The sequence below is a fragment of the Nuphar pumila genome, chromosome 4 (genome assembly GCF_984573655.1).
Source record: "Nuphar pumila chromosome 4, dmNupPumi1.hap1.1, whole genome shotgun sequence".
NCBI classification, from domain to species: Eukaryota; Viridiplantae; Streptophyta; class Magnoliopsida; order Nymphaeales; family Nymphaeaceae; genus Nuphar; species Nuphar pumila.
The window spans coordinates 10901650-10919300 of NC_143252.1; the positions used below are offsets into that span (position 1 = coordinate 10901650).

At 37.1% G+C, this 17651-nt stretch overlaps 1 protein-coding gene and 1 non-coding gene across 3 annotated transcripts; one reads left to right on the forward strand and one right to left on the reverse strand.

The window, feature by feature from the left end:
- Positions 1–4747: 4747 nt before the first annotated feature.
- On the reverse strand, positions 4748–16564 carry LOC149839354 (uncharacterized). Of its 2 annotated transcripts, XM_090002498.1 has the most exons (8): positions 16398–16564; positions 16100–16320; positions 15908–15988; positions 15572–15678; positions 15084–15201; positions 11161–11266; positions 5488–6402; positions 4748–5341 (listed from the first exon to the last, which is right to left on the reverse strand). In XM_090002498.1, the coding sequence occupies exons 5-8, from the start codon at positions 15185–15187 to the stop codon at positions 4931–4933; spliced, it is 1536 nt and encodes a 511-aa protein (XP_089858624.1). In that variant the 5' UTR covers positions 15188–15201; positions 15572–15678; positions 15908–15988; positions 16100–16320; positions 16398–16564; the 3' UTR covers positions 4748–4930. The 2 variants fall into 2 exon arrangements, with proteins under 2 accessions (XP_089858624.1, XP_089858623.1); XM_090002497.1 differs by having other exon boundaries at positions 15572–15988.
- Positions 16565–17228: 664 nt separating this feature from the next.
- On the forward strand, positions 17229–17300 carry TRNAM-CAU (transfer RNA methionine (anticodon CAU)). The gene has a single exon. It is a non-coding gene; the product is annotated as a tRNA-Met (tRNA).
- The last annotated feature ends 351 nt before the right edge of the window (positions 17301–17651 follow it).

A 17651-nucleotide genomic window follows, 5' to 3' on the forward strand; every position in this document is an offset into this window, starting at 1 on the left:
TATTATTGTTAATCAAATGAGGACCTTTGGAGAATGTATTGCTGATCAAATGGTAGTGAAAAGGTATTAAAGAAGTTTGTCACCTAAGTTTAATCATGTAGTTACCATCATAAAGGAATCCACGGATCTTTTTGTTTGTACCTTAAATGAATTAATGAACTCATTATTGGCACATGAACATCGAATGAACATAGGTGCATAAAATGTGACTGGACATGTTTTTTCATCCAAAATTGATAACAAAGAATCAAGCCATAATGATAAAAAAAATGACAACAAAGGTCAATGACGAGGAGGTTACTGAGGTGGCTATCGTGGTAGAGAAAGAGGACGTGGAAGGTCAAACTACCAAAGGAACAATAATGTTGAAAAAAATAATCAAGGCAGCCAACATTTCAAAGGTAAACAATGCTTCTTTTGTAAAAAGTTTGGTCATTTAGAAACAAATTATTTTGAGAAGGCAAAACAACAAGCAAACTTTGTGGAGGAAGACAACAATCTCTTTCTCACCAGCACAAATTTAAATATTAGTAGTCAAGATGTGTGGTTTTTGGATAGTGGTTGTAGTAACCACATGACTGGTGATAAAAGTTTGTTCAAAAGCATTAATGGGTCCATAAAGTTGAAAGTTTGGCTTGGCAATAACAATCAAGTTCAGATTATGGGGAAAAGAATAGTAGAAATAAGTTTTAAATCAGGTGGACAAAAGTTTATCAAAGATATATATTATGTACCTGGTTTGGCACAAAACCTACTAAGTGTAGGTCAACTTATATAAAATGGTTGTTCTATTGTTTTAAAAAATGATGCATGTGAAATAATGAAGGATGAGAAGTTGTTAGCCAAAGTTTGTAAGACACAAAATCACATGTTTCTTCTTGAACCTTCATGTTTTGATCATCATGCATTGGTTACTAATATTGATGATACATTTACACTATGGCACTTGAGATATGGTTATTTGAATTTTAATGGGTTAAAACTTCTTAGTGAAAAGAAAATGGGGTTTGGGCTGCCTCCTATTATATCCTCAAAAAATATATGTGAAGGATGTGTTTATAGAAAACAACATCGAATGTCATTTCCAGATGGAAAGACATTTTGAGCTCGTAGGCCGTTGGAGTTAGTACATGCATATTTGTGTGGGCCAATGAGGACGCCATCAATGAATAATAGTAAATATCTTCTATTGTTCACTGATGATTTTTCTCGCATGAGTTGGGTCTATTTTCTTTCTCATAAGTCTGAAACCATTGAGAAATTTAAAGAGTAAGTTTTTGTTGAAAAAGAAAGTGGTTGTGTTATCAAAATTTTATGCACAGATAAAAAATGAGAATTTTTATCTGATGATTTTGGCAAATTTTATAAGAAAAATGAAATCCGCAAGCAGTTGACAGTAAGAAAGACTCCTTAGCAGAATGGTGTCGCCGAAAGAAAGAATAGAACAATGGTGAAAATGGCTAAAAGCATTCTAAGTGCAAACCAACTTCCTTTGAACTTTTGAGCAGAAGCAGTAGCTACTTCAGTGCATCTATTGAATATATCACCAATAAAAGTTGTGAGGAACAAAACACCATATGAAGCATGACACAAAATAAGGCCCAATGTAAGTAATTTAAATTTTTTGGATGTATTGCATATGCACTAATTGAGTCAAGTGATCGTTCTAAATTAGATAAAAAGAGTGAAAAGTGCATTTTTGTTGGCTATAGTGATGAATCCAAGGGTTATCAGTTATATAACCCTAGTTCAAAGAAGTTAATTGTTCACAGTGATGTAATCTTTGATGAAAATAGCAAATGAGAATGGAGTAAAGAAGAAGCCAAACACTTAGTATTTAGTGAAGATGCATTTGGACAAAGCAAAAAGATCAAGCCTCCATTGATGATGAGTCCACATCTATGCCAAGGGAATCACCGATTTACAATGAAGGGGAAGGCTCAATAGAAGTTGATGGTGATACACCGCCTAGAAAGGTATGTTTTCTTGAAGACATTTACAAGTGTGCCTTTTTCCTTATGATAGTTGAACATTTGAATCATGAGGAAGCTTATGAGAATGTAAATTGGAGAGAATCTATGAAAGAAGAAATGCAGGCTATTGAAAAAAATAAAGCTTGGGAATTGACATAATTACCGCTTGGAAAGAGTCCTATTGGTTTGAAATGGGTTTACAAAGTGAAATATGATGAAAATGAAAATGTGAAAAAATATAAATCCAGGTTGGTAGTTAAGGGATATGTTCAAAAAATATGGAGTTGATTTTTTTGAAACATATTCTCTCGTAGCAAGCTTTGAAACCATTAGAATAATCCTAGCGGCGACCGCACAAAAGAAATGGGAAGTTTATCAGCTTGATGTTAAATCAGCCTTCTTAAATAGGTATTTGAAGAAATATGTTTATGTAGAACAACCCCAAGGTTTTGTTGCAGGCCAAAAAAGAAAGTATACAAGTTAAGAAAAGTATTATATGGTCTTAGACAAGCTCCTCGAGCTTGGTACAACCGGTTAGATGTCTATTTTCACCAAAATAGATCCCACAAAAGTGAAAATGAGCTCATATTATATATTAAAGTGGAAAACAATAAAATTTTGGTTGTGTATGTGTATATAGATGATATCATATATACCCACTCTTTAAAGAAACTTTGTTGTCAGTTTAACATGAAAATGATGAAAGAGTTTGAAATGACTCATTTAGGGCATTTGCACTATTTTTTGGGTCTTCAAGTAAGGCAGACTAATGATGGAATAATTGTCTCCCAAGAAAAATATGCAGAAGAACTACTCAAGAAGTTCAATATGAAAAATTGTAAAAACAGTTCAACTCTCATGAATGCAGGTCAAAAGCTCAAATTTGAAGATGGGACAGCTATGACAAATGAAACATATTTTAGAAGTTTGGTGGGTAGCCTAATGTATTTGACACATACACGTCCTGGCATTTTGTTTGCAATTGGGTTAGTTTTCAGGTTTATGCATAAGCCAACCGTTCATCATCTTGAGACTGTGAAAAGAATCCTTCACTACATCAAAGGAACCTCAGATTTCGGCATTTGGTTTAAATCAGTCACTAATTTTAATATGTATAGTTTTTCTGATAGTGATTGGGCAGGTTCTACGAAGGATAATAAGAGTACAAGTGGCTTTGTATTCACACTTGGATTAGGCGTCGTATCTTGGAGTTCAAAAAAACAAAGTTTGGTAGCATTATCATCCTTTGAAGCAGAATATGTAGCTGCAACAACATCATCTTGCCAGACGATTTGGATGAGGCGAGTCCTTGAAGACATACAAGTCAAACAATTGCAAGCAATAGAAATATTCTACGATAATAAAGCTACTATTTCTATGGCAAAAAATTCAGTGCTACATGGAAGGACGAAACATATAGAACTCAAACATCATTTCATTCATGAAGCTGTAGCAAATGGAGCAATTGCAGTCAAGTATTGTAGCACCAATGACCAACTTGCATATGGTTTCACCAAATCCTTACCATATAAAAAGTTTATTAAATTTAGAGAGTCAATGGGTGTATTTGGGTTCTCACATCAAGGGAGAGAAAATGTGGGTTGATGTTCGTGTATGTCGGGTGTTACCATGTAGTAGCATAATGGTGGAGTTGTGGTTGGTTAAGGGAAATGTAGTGGATGCTAAAAAGTAGAAAGTGGCTAGGAATGATGATTTTTTGTTACCTAAAAGATGTAGTGGCCACATGTGTTGAGTAGTGGCTAAGTGTGTCAAGTAGTGGATGGTGATGAGTCTATATATATGTATGCAGTTTTTGGAGATATATCATGTGTGTTGCCTTTCCTCTTTTCAAATAGTCATCTTCTTTTTTCTATCTTAAACATTTTGCAGGCTATTTTATGAATAACTTTACTTGTATGTTTTCAAAGATAATTGGATTTTCTCTCCTAGTGACACAAGTTGCAACTTGACGGATCTGTTTAATGCTGATAATTACGTAGGTGAACTTAAAAATACTTAGGTTTTTGGAGATTTTGAAGATTATCACGTGGTTAATTTCTCATCTCAAGGAGACATGATCGTGATGATAGGTAGCACACTGTCACTCTGGCAGCTAATGCATATTGCTGAACCTCCTTCCTGGAATTCTGTATTTATCTCGCAGAATATTCTGAGTATGTGCAAGGGCATTTCTAGTTTGATACCATGAAAATATGCAAGAACATAATCGATGCAATGACTGACCACCCACTGGGATGGTTTTGCTCTTTGATCTTATTAAATCTGATATTAGTGTGAAGCATTGTCACATTTGCTATCTGCACACTTTTTTGCTGATGTGTGAAAACATTCTCATGCCTCCTCACCGTGTTTGTTCTGTTACGGATGAAACTCTTTCACAGTGATTACGTCATTGTGGGAGAATTGGGCAAGTTGTCCATCTCGGCTTGGTGTCTAACATGTGCCTTGCATGGAGCAGATAACTGGGGGGCCATCTGAGAAAGCAAATGTTGTCACATGTCTGTGGAATGATGTCTAGCAAGGTACATCTTCCACGGCCTCATAAATCCATGGTAACATGAGTTATTGCTGAGTATCACTCATTTGACATTTCAACGTGTTGAACTGTAGGAATGGAGATCCGGAAGTTTTCTATGATTTGCACAATGTGGCATGAAGCATTTGATGTTTTAAGAGTTGTCTGGGACAGGTTATTTCATATGTTTCTGAATAAGATAATTTTGTATCTTGGTGTTTGTTTGCGTAAATGCATGTTTGTGTTCTCGAAACATGGTGAAATTTGTTTCATATACCAAAGAGATTTCATTCTTGTGTATTACAGAAGTGGTTTAGAAATGTGTATTGCATTTAAGAAAGAACTAAAATCCATGCATAAAGGCTCAAATTTCAGGATGGGATTCAAATGATAAAGAAAAGAAGACAAAATAAGTAGGAGATTATGAAAAGCCGAAGGGTTCCGGGAGTTGCTCAAATCGATGGTCAAAGATTGGGCTCTGTTCGTTGAGGCTGTGCAACCATTCTGTGTTCAAGTCTTCTTTTTGTAAGAATGAATCATAACGAGTGCTGATCGAGATGTCTGTTTCTCTCATTTTGTCAGCTTCCTTCAGCTTCACAGCCAGCCGTTCAGCAATGAGATCAACGATATGGCTTCTCTCTTTGCTGTTCTCATGATCCGAAAACTTTCCAGCATGGCCATTCTCCAAAATCTTACCATTGCTGATTTTGCTGGGAACTTGGGTATCCGGCAGGTTCGTTGGTCGGATCTTGGATGTGGCTGAACGGATACTTTGAGGGAAAATGGAACTGCCAGAAAGTGAACGGATACTCCCTGTGCTATGCCTGATATCCTGTTTGCACACGAGTAAAACAACGAGGTAAGAACCTGAGTGTAATGGCAGTCAGTATTAACTGCTCATTGCTTTGGCAAATAATTGAAGTGATGTGATGCATGACAGGAAAAAAAGTGTCTTGATTAAGAAAATTGGTGAATTACCATATGCCTGAGAGCCATGTCCATCGATTTCTTTGATATTGTCCTTCCAAACCCACCATTGTCAACCGTTGAGGGTGGTGGTCTTGAGGCAGGTGTCCTCGTGCCCGTTTGGTTGTTCTCGATATGGCCAGCATTCTGCCCATTTGCGAGCACACGCTCCTTGCTGGGATATTCTCTTCCTCTTGCAGGAGATGGCCGCGTCACTGTTCCCAGTCCATTGCTAACTGTTTCAGTTCTGTGAGTGGAATATGAGCTGCCTGGCCGGCTTCGGGTAGCAGAGGATGGCCTTTCTACTGTTGTAGTTCTCAGGTTTAGTGGCGCTTCTGTGGAAAAGTTTGGGATAGCTAATGGTTGTCGGCTGTGTGGCCGGGGACTCGGAGACCTTGCGCGGGATGCAACTGCTGGGCTACGGGTGGTGGTGGTCGGTGATTTTACAATAGGAGAGAATGCAGGGGCTGGAGTCTCTGTAGATGGACGTCGAGTAGGAGTTGAGGGCCGGGAAGTAGTTCGGGTCATTGTTGGCACAGTAGGTTTTGCAGGGGCAGGTTTCACTGCTGCTGGAATCTGCGGCCGAGAGGTAGGGGTGGAGGGTCTAGGGGAGAGGGCAGGTGGTTTGGATCTGGATGGAGTTGATGGTCTCGATTGGGCTGGAACCGTTGATCTCGATGGGGTTGATGGTCTCGAATGGGAAGGAACCGTTGATCTCGATGGAGTTGATGGTCTCGGTTGGGACGGAACGGTTGGCCGGCGGGTTGGAGTTGACGGCCTGGAATTGACTGACATGGAGCTAGTACTGAGGACTGACTTGGAGGCCGGAGAACTGGTCAGGTGGGATGATGTAGTGGAAGGGCGTGAAGTGGATATGCTTCTTGTGGGTTTCACTGGAACAGTGGTCTCTGTTTGGCTGGTTGGGATCTGAAAAAATATGGGAACAAAGAAAATTAGGTGATAGCATTATCAAGAATTTCTTGGTTTAGCCTGAAAAATGTTTGTCATTGAAGAAGACGAGTAGGATCAAGGGACTACAAAACAATGTTATTTTGGTTGTTTAAGTCTCCAAAAATCATGGGATAAGTTGGGGTATTGGATTGTACTTCAGAATCAATATCCTTACATACCCAACATTTCTGGATAAATTAGTGCATGCACCCACTTACTTCCTGGTTAATTAAACGCACCAAAAACAAGGATAATGTTGGATACCCTCGTGGGTTCCAAGCCTGTTAGTGAAAATCTTTATTTTTTTTTCATTTTTTTTTGCACATCTGACTCTCCAAATGTGTGATCTACATGTTTGGTTTATTAGATTTGGTCAAAATGACCTCACCCTATATGAGTTTCAACTAAGGGTTTTGGAACCCACGAAGGTAGCCAATATTTTCCCACCAAAAAATCCCATGAGTAAGACTTGTTTTTGTTTGAAACTAGGCCTGTAGGTTCTCTGGGTTTGATGCGGTTACTGCTTGGGAGATGAAACCTGCATCTCTGCCAGGTCGATGTTCAGTCTGTTTGTTGCTTGCAGAGCTTGCGGATGAGAAATTGTTGCCTATTCCAGGACTAAACCGAGGTTTGATAAGTGAATGACCTCAAACCACAGATTTCTAGAATTGAAAGAGTGCTTTTGAGAGAGAGAGAGAGAGAGAGAGAGAGAGAGATTATATAATATTTGTGAGTAGATGGCGACAGCCATTTTGACTCTTAAATCTAGGTCATTTGCACATGGGTAAACTGGTTGATTTTGACATCTCATGTGATGAAAAACTCTCTCTCTACTAAAATATGTTTACTGTTATGAACCAAGATTTTCATAGTTTCTTTAAACTTTTTTAAAAAATTTTACTATCTAGACATTTGGTTTTATAGAAACATGCTCTTGGATCATCCAATTACCATGTATAATACGGATAAAGAGCAATAGTTGAGGCCAACAGTTCACACACACACACACATATATATATATATATATATATATATATATATATATATATATATATATATATATATATATATATATATATATATATATGAGAGTAATGTGTTTGCTATGGACCATTATCATTAGGATTGCACAGAAAATATAGTTGCATGTGTTTTTTGGGTAACCTGAATCTAAAAAAGACATGTTTGGAAGCAAGAAAAACTCTTGTAGGAAAAAAAATTGCTTATGAGAAGTTTTGATATGATAACTTTCCTAAATGAAAACTTTTCCCTTGTTTGTGTAGTATGAGAAATTAAATAAAAAATTTCATGGAAGCCACCCCGACACCGCCGCCACACTCCATCAATCCTACTGTTGTTTTGTCTACCGAGAAGAAGAAGCATAAACAAAGAGGGGTCAATGAAACTACACAAAAGAGTCTCTGCTGGACGCATTGAGGAGCAGGAGGAGGTGAGTAAGATCATCAAGAATGATGACCATGGCCTGCCTACTCCCAGATGATCCTCAGCCTGGACTCATTCAACCTGGCCAACTCCCAGATGATCCTCAGCCACTTGATCAGGGTCTGCTTGTTGGGCTTCCTCAAGATCATGGAGGCCAAGAACGACACTGATGTGATGGAGCCCTCGACCCTGCCCATGCTGACTCCGGCCTTGAGGCAGCCGAAATTCAAGTGCTAGAGCTCAGCGCTGATAGGCATGCATGGGATGGAGGAGAGGCGGGGGTATGAGAAAAATAATGCAATTTTTTCTGAAAACATTCCTACATCCCATGGAGAAATGCTTTCTATCAAAAAAAAATTCTCTAGTTTGTAATAGTGGATTTTTTTCGCTTTCTATCTTCACTTTTCCTACATCTTTTTTTCAATAGAGAAAGTTGGGGTTGGGCAGACCCCTACCAGTTATGCAACCATACCATTGGGATTCAAACATGCAATGTCCCAACACAAGGTGACTGGCACTAATTGCTCTTGACAACAAGCGAAGCCCCCCAACCCCCAACGCCCCAACCCCCATTGGTCACTTTTCTTATATTTTTATCACTTTCAAACATGCCATAAATGCAGTTCGTTGCTTATTTGCTGAAAACATACTTTAAATTAAATTCATTTAACAAAAAAACATAAATATTTTATCATCAAATTTTAGTGCAATATATGTTGTTGACCTTTTATCTTTATTTTATTTTTATATTTACATGGAGAAACGACCCTCATATCGGAGACCTAGCCGTGTTGACTCTGCCAGCCGTACTTATGATCATTGTTTTGGCAACATAAAAGTCAGTGGGCTTACCCCTTGCTCCTAGGGAGTCGCCACACTTCGGCTTGCACAAGAGATAACACTCATAAGATTTGAACCTAAACTAGTGGCCTAGGCCCCATCCCACTATGCCAAACCCCTTTGGGGCATCTTTTATATATCTTGAAATGCACATTTGAGCAAACAAAAATGCCTAATGTTATACAAACAAAAACCATTTGCAAAACATCATATCTATACATGATGGTTCAGTACTACGATACCATGTAGTGGTGCACACTCTTGTTTGCATAGATCTAGCCATCAAATGGTAAATCTAACCATACATGTGTTTTTTATTTATTATGTTAAAAAAAAATATCATGTTATAAGATTCTATTTTTGAGATAGTGAAAATCAATGGCTCACAATTTATCAAAACAAGGGTCATTTAAAAAATTGTACAAAAATCATATTTGACTCAACTTTAACACATAAAAACAATAAATAGAATATACTAAACATGATTTAACGGTTAGATTTTTCTTTTAGAACATAAATTTTTGTAAATCAAGTGTGTTCCTCCATAGAAGCACCTATTATATATATACATAGAGAGAGAGAGAGAGCGTGATAGCTGCTAACTACTTTTGTAATTAACCGTGCTAACCGGGCTTTCAAACGGTTTTTCTATGTTTTTCTTAAATCCGATGTATTCTACATGCTTGATTAAATCCGGGCTTTCAAACGGTTTTTCTACCCTTTCTCTCTCTCTCTCTCTATATATCTATCTATATATATATGTGTGTGTTAATATAACATTAAAATAGTTGAGTTTAACATGACATAAATTCAACCTTATAAAAAAACTAAAATACCCTTAAAAGAATGATACTTTTAGAAATGCATGGCTACTTTTTGGGCATTAGAGGTCTTTTAAATTTAAACTAAATTGAAAAGTCAATCAACTTTTCCAAAAAGGAACTATGAATTCATCAAAATGTACCTTTTTTGACGTAAAAAAAGTAATCATATATTTCAAAAATATCACTTTAAGGGTATTTTAGTTATTTTAATATGATTGGATTCAACTAATGATAATCACAACTAGTTTAATGTTAAATTAACCATATATATATATATATATATATATATATATATATATATATATATATATATATATATATATATATATATATATATATATATATATATATATATATATATATATATGAGTGGTAGTTGCTAACCACTTTTTTAGCTAACAAAGTTTTTTTTCGTGTTTTCCTTAAATCTGGCCGTACATGTGTTATACATACTTGATTTTATAGGAATAGACTCTTGGATCATTTGATACTTAGGTAGGTCTTTATAAGGTTTAACAAATCAATGGTCTAAGAAAGGCTCAAAAAATCATGTTTTTTGAAAAACATGATCCAAGTATCGTTTTCTAGTAAATAGACCATGTTGAACACATCAGAATGGTCAGATTTAAGTAACACATGAAAAAAACCTTTCCAAAGCTCAATTAGCTAGAAAAGTGGTTAGCAACTTCCAACTTCTCTCTCTCACACATGCACATAGAGAAAGTCACTAGAATATGTTTGCCAGAGTTTGAAATGAGATTTTTGTAATTTATTTTCTTAAATCTCACTGTAGGGATGTGATCTACATATTCAGTTTATGGGCACTGGACTGTGGATTGGCTGATTTTGACGCATAAGCAGGATTTTTTAAGGCTTGAAAATCAACAGCTCAAAATTCCTATAAGTATTAGAGCATCCAAAAATTGCATTTTTTTCCTCAAAAATATACGATCCGACAGTCAATTCTAAGCAAACAGTCAATTCTAAGCAAACGGACCGTGTTGAACTCATCTACAGGGTCATTCGCAAAAAAGTGTCAGAAATACCTAGTTCACACTCCGGTAAACATATTTTTAGTAACATTTGATCTAAAACAAAATGAAAATTTTTGAAGAAAAAAGTGATTTTTAATGATTAGTTTCTTACCTTCATTAATAGCCAATATATATATATATATATATATATATATATATATATATATATATATATATATATATATATATATATATATATATATATATATATATATATATATCACCATGGACCATCTGCTCAGAAAACCATATCCCAAACGTGTAGTGGGACACTCACATGAACAGACATGCCACAAAAGTTTGAAGATTGAATGGTCCACATCATGGGCTCACTAAATCCACGTGGGCACCATGCTTCTGCTGTCATGCATCAAGAAAGATACATGTCACATGAATGCCGTGTTTATGTGTAGTGGATGAGTCCATGATGTGGATTTTACATCCTTAGACTTTGCTGTAGGTGCATGTGCATCACTTTTGGTGTGGGACATGCATATTTCATGAAATCACAGGTCTGGTAGTTTTCATGGTGGTTGGGTAAAGTTGGTGAGCCCATTTTTATCATTATGCAAGGTGTGGTTGCAGAATTTTACCCTTGAAGATTTCATCGCAGAGATTGATCTAGTGGCTGGTTTACCCGTCTGGGCCAATGTGGCTGGCTGGCTCTCACCTAATGGAGTGCCTGGTGGTGTGAGGAGCCTGTTTACATTAAAACTAAAATTGATCAGAGTTGGCTATGTAGAATGAAGTGGAGACCATGCCAACTGCAAGCTACATAGGTCCTCTCTCTCTCTCTCTCTCTGTACTACTGCACCCAAAACGTGGTGCCATGGTGCTGACTAAACAATGAAAGTCCTTGTAATATTACATTTCTCTCTCTCTAGAGAGAGAGAGAAATGTAAACCCAAAACGTGGTGCCATGGTCCTGACTAAACAATGAAAGTCCTTGTAATATTACATCTCTCTCTCTCTCTCTCTCTCTCTCTCTCTCTCTCTCTCCTACTGCAACCAAAACGTGCTGCCATGGTCCTGACTAAACAATGAAAGTCCTTGTAATATTACATTTCTCTCTCACTAGAGAGATGTAATATTACAAGTTTTGGGTGCAGTAGTACAAATGACATTATCACATGCAATGTGACCAAGTTTATTAAATATCAATTTGTTCACAAGAGGGGATCTAGTGATCTCTTAACTTAACTGATCCGTTATGTGCTGCCAACCAATGACATGACAGCATTCATTGGGCCCCACAGCAATAGAATGAGGACCCCACACAAAATGCTGTCATGTGATTGGCTGAGGCACATAAGGATCAGTAGGTTTTTTTTTAAAGCACGCAAGGGATCAGTTAAGAAATCCTTGGATCCCAAGTTACAGTTTTACCGATACAAATATTGGAATTCATAAACAATGTAAAAAATAAGTTCTGCACGAAGCAACTTATAGTCAACAAAATAAGAAAGTCCAAAATACCTTGGCACCAAATCAACTGAAGGAAGAACTACATTAAAATCTAATTCTGAAGATTCAACCAAATTGAAGTTGCTCTCTCTCTCTCTCTCTCTCTCTCTCTCTCTCTCTCTCCAATGTGTGCGCACATACAGTACTTGTAGTATATTAAAAATAATTGGTCGATATAAAAACAGGAGATGATCATACCTTGTGATTGATTTGATCAATTAATAACCTAATCTGTGTAATGGCAAGTACGAGATGTGGTCGAAAATAATAGTTGTTTTGTTAAAAAATTCACCATGATAGCCGAGTGGCATGAATTGAAGACTTACATGAGGCTATGCCCAAATTTAACTAACCAAAAGAAGAGTCAATTGGGGAAAAGAAAAGGAAATACCAAGACAAGGAAAGAGAGAGCTACACCTACGGGGATCCATATACTTGGGACCAGGGATCTCTTATGTGCCCCAGAAAAATCACATGACAATTTTTTATTGAGGCCTACATTCTGTTGCTGTGGGGCCCATGGAATGCTGTTATGTGATTGGCTGCTGGCACATAAGGAATCAGTTAAGCGATCCGCAGATCCACAGCCCCTGTGTATACTTTTCCATTGCGGTGCTACCGCCACTCACATTCATTAGAAAGGATATGACCACCAGGAAAAGAAAGAGAAAAAAAAGGAAAAGTTGATGCATCACTGACCATGGCTATCAGATTAAGACAACACAACTAATTTCTTTTAATCCTGAAATTGGAAGCAAAGGTTGATGATGCTTCCTAACAAGAACAAGCCTTGGCGCTAGCATCCAATAAGAATATCTTAAACATATAAAACCAGTTGAAGTTCACAAAATAATGTGTATATTATTCATAAACAACTTGCATTCAGTAGGTAAACAAGAAAAGTAGGAGCCTATATGACCCTTTTTCCAACCAGTCTTAATACCATGGAGACCTAGGAGTACTAGAATCAATATTACAAATCGTGTTCTCAGGATTTTCTCAATGAGAATAAATCTTGTGAAAAAATTGAAAAATTGCATTTCTAAAAAAATCTTTGTAAAATATCAGCATATATAGTATCTTAGTATTATGGAAAATAAAATAAAATTTTTAAAAATAAAATATAAGTTTAAAAAAGTGTTAGTGTGAGGATAAATCATGATATTCTAAATATAGGCAATATTCTAAAAATATCACATTCTATGCTAATATGTTTGCTGCCCAAAACGCTGATTGGGATATAGCCAATATATTGTTGATACTTGTGATACAGGTACAGAAGAAGAAAAAAACTCAATTTTTTTAGGGTACAGTTCATTCTGGATCCAAATCCAGGAAAAGGCATATCAGAGACAGGTTTGGATCTGATAAATTTTACATGTAAAAGTATATATACCAGGGAAAATGGCTTCCCCGCTTTTAGTTGGATCTGGTAATGTAAAACCCATGGTTCTCATCATGTGGGTTTGTGTTAGACTTCAAACTAGAATAAGTTCAAGACACCAGAAGTTGGAAGTTGGAACCAACCCTGGATCCAGATTCACAGTTCTCCGTATAATTATGGCATTGTTCCTATATCACCCAACTAAGCCACTGACAGTTAAAGAACATGGACCTATCTGTTGCCTATCTGGATTTGAACAGTTTACAGCCCTGCATACAATTGGCATGGGCTTATTTGGAAGGTAGCTTTTCTAAAATATTCAAAAAGCTGGAACCATGTTTACCTCATTGGATGGATCTGCATTCTTTCCTGAATGGCATAGGAGACCCTAATTATTTATAGAAAAGACTTGGCAGATGTCACTAAAGAGGTAGCCTTCATATTCTCAATCAGTTATAACATGGCTTCTACACCAGGGTGGTCAATGAGTTGATTTGACTGGATCTAGAGCTCCCTAAAGAGATCAATAGGGGCATTTCTCAGTTAGCCCACTTATAATCAGACCATTTTGGACACACTTTACCTAAAAGAAAAACAAAGTGGCTGGCTGGCTGTTGGAATAGGTAGGGCCCTTGGAAGTGCCCATTGGATGTGGAACTGGGGAAGTCATAACTGTTATAACCTTTGCATATGATTTTGAATATTTTTCTGACAGCAGCATGTTCCTAGATGCTGCCTCAACATCAAGGTTATGATTGTCATTGCAAATTGTGGTTGTGATATATTTATTTGTCAAAGTGACAAATCTATCCCCATTCAACAAAATTGGTGCTACACTCAAGTTTTTTTTTTTTTTGAGAGTATAATTCATTCATAGAATGTATAAAAGAATGAGGGCAGAGTGACGAGAAGTCACCGCAGTCCCGTTACAGAATCATCATAACAGATAAACAACAGAACAGAAAAGGAAGTAGAACAGGAATAAGGAACAGCAGGTCACTCGGACCACCCAATGCCACCGTCCCTACTCCAGGAAATGGGATCAGTCCACCGAAACTGTGCACTTAATTCTGTATGCAGCATGAAACAGAAAGGAACCTCCCCTGCTTACAACCTCTAACAGGGCAGCGTGAGGATGTAGGGAAACAGAAAATCAGAAAAACAACAAAAGGGACGCTCCCCTGGAAAAGAAAATCAGGCCCTCTAGACGCTGGTGCTACACTCAAGTTTACATGTTGGTTATGCTAAATACTCCTAGAAATGCTCATATATCATTTTGTTTATTACCAAAAATACAAATCATAACAAATAACAAATACCTTCAAGAGTAGAACTGGATTTTTTTGGTTAATATGTTTGTGATCTAGGAAGCACTTGAAGAGCAACCAAACATAGTATTTTGTCAATTATGAAAATCAAAAGAGCTCAACTCAAATGCTGAATTCTTCAACAGAAATAATCCACCATATTTTTCTTAATGTTCTGCCTCTCTTTGAGAATCAAAAGCAGAACTGAAATTGTTGAAACTCAGATCTAAATTGCATACCAATTGAATCGACACACCCAGAATTGTGATATTCAACAATAATACTCGTTTAATTGTACACCAACTATAATCATAGAAAGAAACAACTCTCGGAGAAAAGATGAATGGAACATCAAACTTACCAATCATAATCATGCTTCCCCCCATCTGATGTCAATAGATCATCCATCCCTGTGGATCCACCCATGGCTTTGACCACCGGCCCTCCGATTGAAACCCTCCTCATTAATCTTGCAGAAACTATGAAAAAGATCTCGAGAAAATCAGTGCCACAACAAACCCAATTACAGCCAAGAACCAATGAGCAACATCATGACATAACAACCACTTTCTGGAAAAAGAAAAAAGTCTGCAAGTTGGTTGGTAAAATCCAATGGCTATGAATGCATCCTGACACAAACCGGTGGTATATCAAATTGGTGAGTACCATATGATGAGATAAACATCCACCTCAGATCTACTCACAAAAACCAAACTGTTTAACACACTAAAAAAAAGACATTGCAGAAACACCCGCAAGCAGAAGATCAATCAATCTTAGGTAAGAAGCTAATCAAACCTATCACATCAACAATCAAAGAGGAAGGAAAAGAGAAGGAAGAAGACTCACTTGCTGAATGCTGCAACTCATCCAATGAAGTTGTTAAGAGATTACGCCTATGGTCCTTAGACAATCCATGACTCTCATCCCTGAAGCCGGTGAGACTCTGACCTCTCCTGTGCTGAAACATATTGTGAGATTGCCAACAACCAACACCAACAAAAGAAGAGACTTAAGACAACAGTGGTTCAATATACAAGCAAGCCACAAATGAATTTGGTTCCAACTCTGGGACAATATGAGATCAGAAAGGGACTAAAATATTCTAAAAATGTCATAGATCTAGAGACTCAAACTATTAATTAAAGAGAGAGAGAGAGAGCGTTTCTGGGGTGTAGATGTTACAGAAGTAGATAAACGGCTTGGATTATACTGTCTCTGGCGCTCCATGTGCCTTGCTGAATTGTTAAAATATGAAAGCTTTTGCTGTAATAAAGAAAAAAATCACTGTTTCTTTATGTTGTTTATAGAAATGTGCGGTGAAAAAGGAAAATGGTGGAAATTATGTTAGTGGGTGAGATGGATGGAGAACTGTACATGGCTTTATCCCTTTGTTGAATGAAGGGTCCTACATGCAGACATGCTCTCAATTTTGGACCAAGACATGGGTGTATCGTTTTCTTGAAGATTTTTCCTTTCCATTCCTTTTTTTATTTAATAATTTCACCCCTGGATTGATCTTGAAGCTTCTTTTCTTCTTCTCTTTTGGGTCTCACAGAGGTAAATTGGTGAGGATGCAGATGGAAGAACTACCTGCACTTTTAATGAAAAAAAGGAAAAAAAATGTGGGTGTCTGATAAAACTGCAGTGTGGGTGAATCTGTTGAAGAATTTACCTGAAGAAAGATAGAATTTCTGTTTTTTCTCTTTTAATTCATGAAAAAAAGATGTGGGTCTTTGAGAGAAAAGCAGGTCTGGTGGAAAATGGAGAGGATTTACATGATGAGCTGTTCTGTTTTATTCATTTTAGTAATAGAGAAAAAAACAGATGGGTAACTGTAGAAATGCTGAGATGGGCTAGTCACAAGAATTCACAACTAACCTAACAAAAATCCTACAAAAAGAGGATGTGGTTTAAGGGATACCCCCTCAAAACCAGCTTTTTCCAATGACCATGCTGTCCCTTTCATGGTGATGACAGTAACCATGTCATTGTGGACCTATGTTCCTATTGGACTGAACAAGTTTAAAGACTTTCCATGTTTCAAATATCGTCTTCATGCAGGCCAAAAGCCAATGTCTTCAATTTTTAAAGAGAGTCGGTGGTATCCTTATACCCATTTTACCCAACTGCTTGGAGGAGAATACAGTAGTAAATTACTGAATTTAGCCATGTATTATAAGAGGAACATGAGTGTGAAGCAGTCCTATAATTGGGAGGTTAGATGAGATTTTGAGATATGTGATGTGAACAACAAAATTTGCAACCAAGGTTGTGGGAAAGGCACGTCTCTAAGGAACACTCTTTGACTGTTTACAACAAAGCGATTTTCTGGACCCACACCAAGGGATGGAGAACGATTGTCTGTTCTAGTTAAAAATATCCTTATGATAACTTCAAGAGTTGGCTAGCAAAGACGCTCTGTTTCACCTTTGTATTTTTCTTGTTGCCCAAACTTCTGCGTTAATTTTATTTATAAAATCTTATGTGAACTATGTATCAACAAATCAGAGTGGCGCAGCGGAAGCGTGGTGGGCCCATAACCCACAGGTCCCAGGATCGAAACCTGGCTCTGATAACTGAGAAAGGCTTCCCCTACTCTTTTTTTTTATTTCTACAAATAGTTTTTCATTTTTAAATTCCTTTAAATCTCCTACCTAGATATGCTTGGGGTGGCTAAGGGTCCCAAAGAAGACTCTCTAGTTTACTTTTAATTCATATTTGTCATTGTTGTAGACCAATCCAGGTTGGGTCTTCAAAGAGCTGGGTCTGATTGCCAACAATCCCAAGTCCCTATCCAACAGTGTACTTTCTGAGTCCTGACCAAAGCCCACCGGTCTGACTAACTCCGGTTAGATCCATTAGGTCTAGTAAACCCTCTTTTACCCAGACCCCACCTTCTCATGCTATAAAAACCATATTTAATATC

Excerpts from the sequence above, each read along its gene's own strand:
- LOC149839354 (XM_090002497.1), bottom strand. The coding sequence starts at position 15,692 with ATGTTTCAGCACAGGAGAGGTCAGAGTCTCACCGGCTTCAGGGATGAG. Across the intron at positions 6,403-11,160 it reads CTGCGATGAAATCTTCAAGG|ATCCCAACCAGCCAAACAGA; the intron begins GTAAAATTCTGC and ends ATATTTTTTCAG. Across the intron at positions 5,342-5,487 it reads ACATGGCTCTCAGGCATATG|GATATCAGGCATAGCACAGG; the intron begins GTAATTCACCAA and ends GTGTGCAAACAG.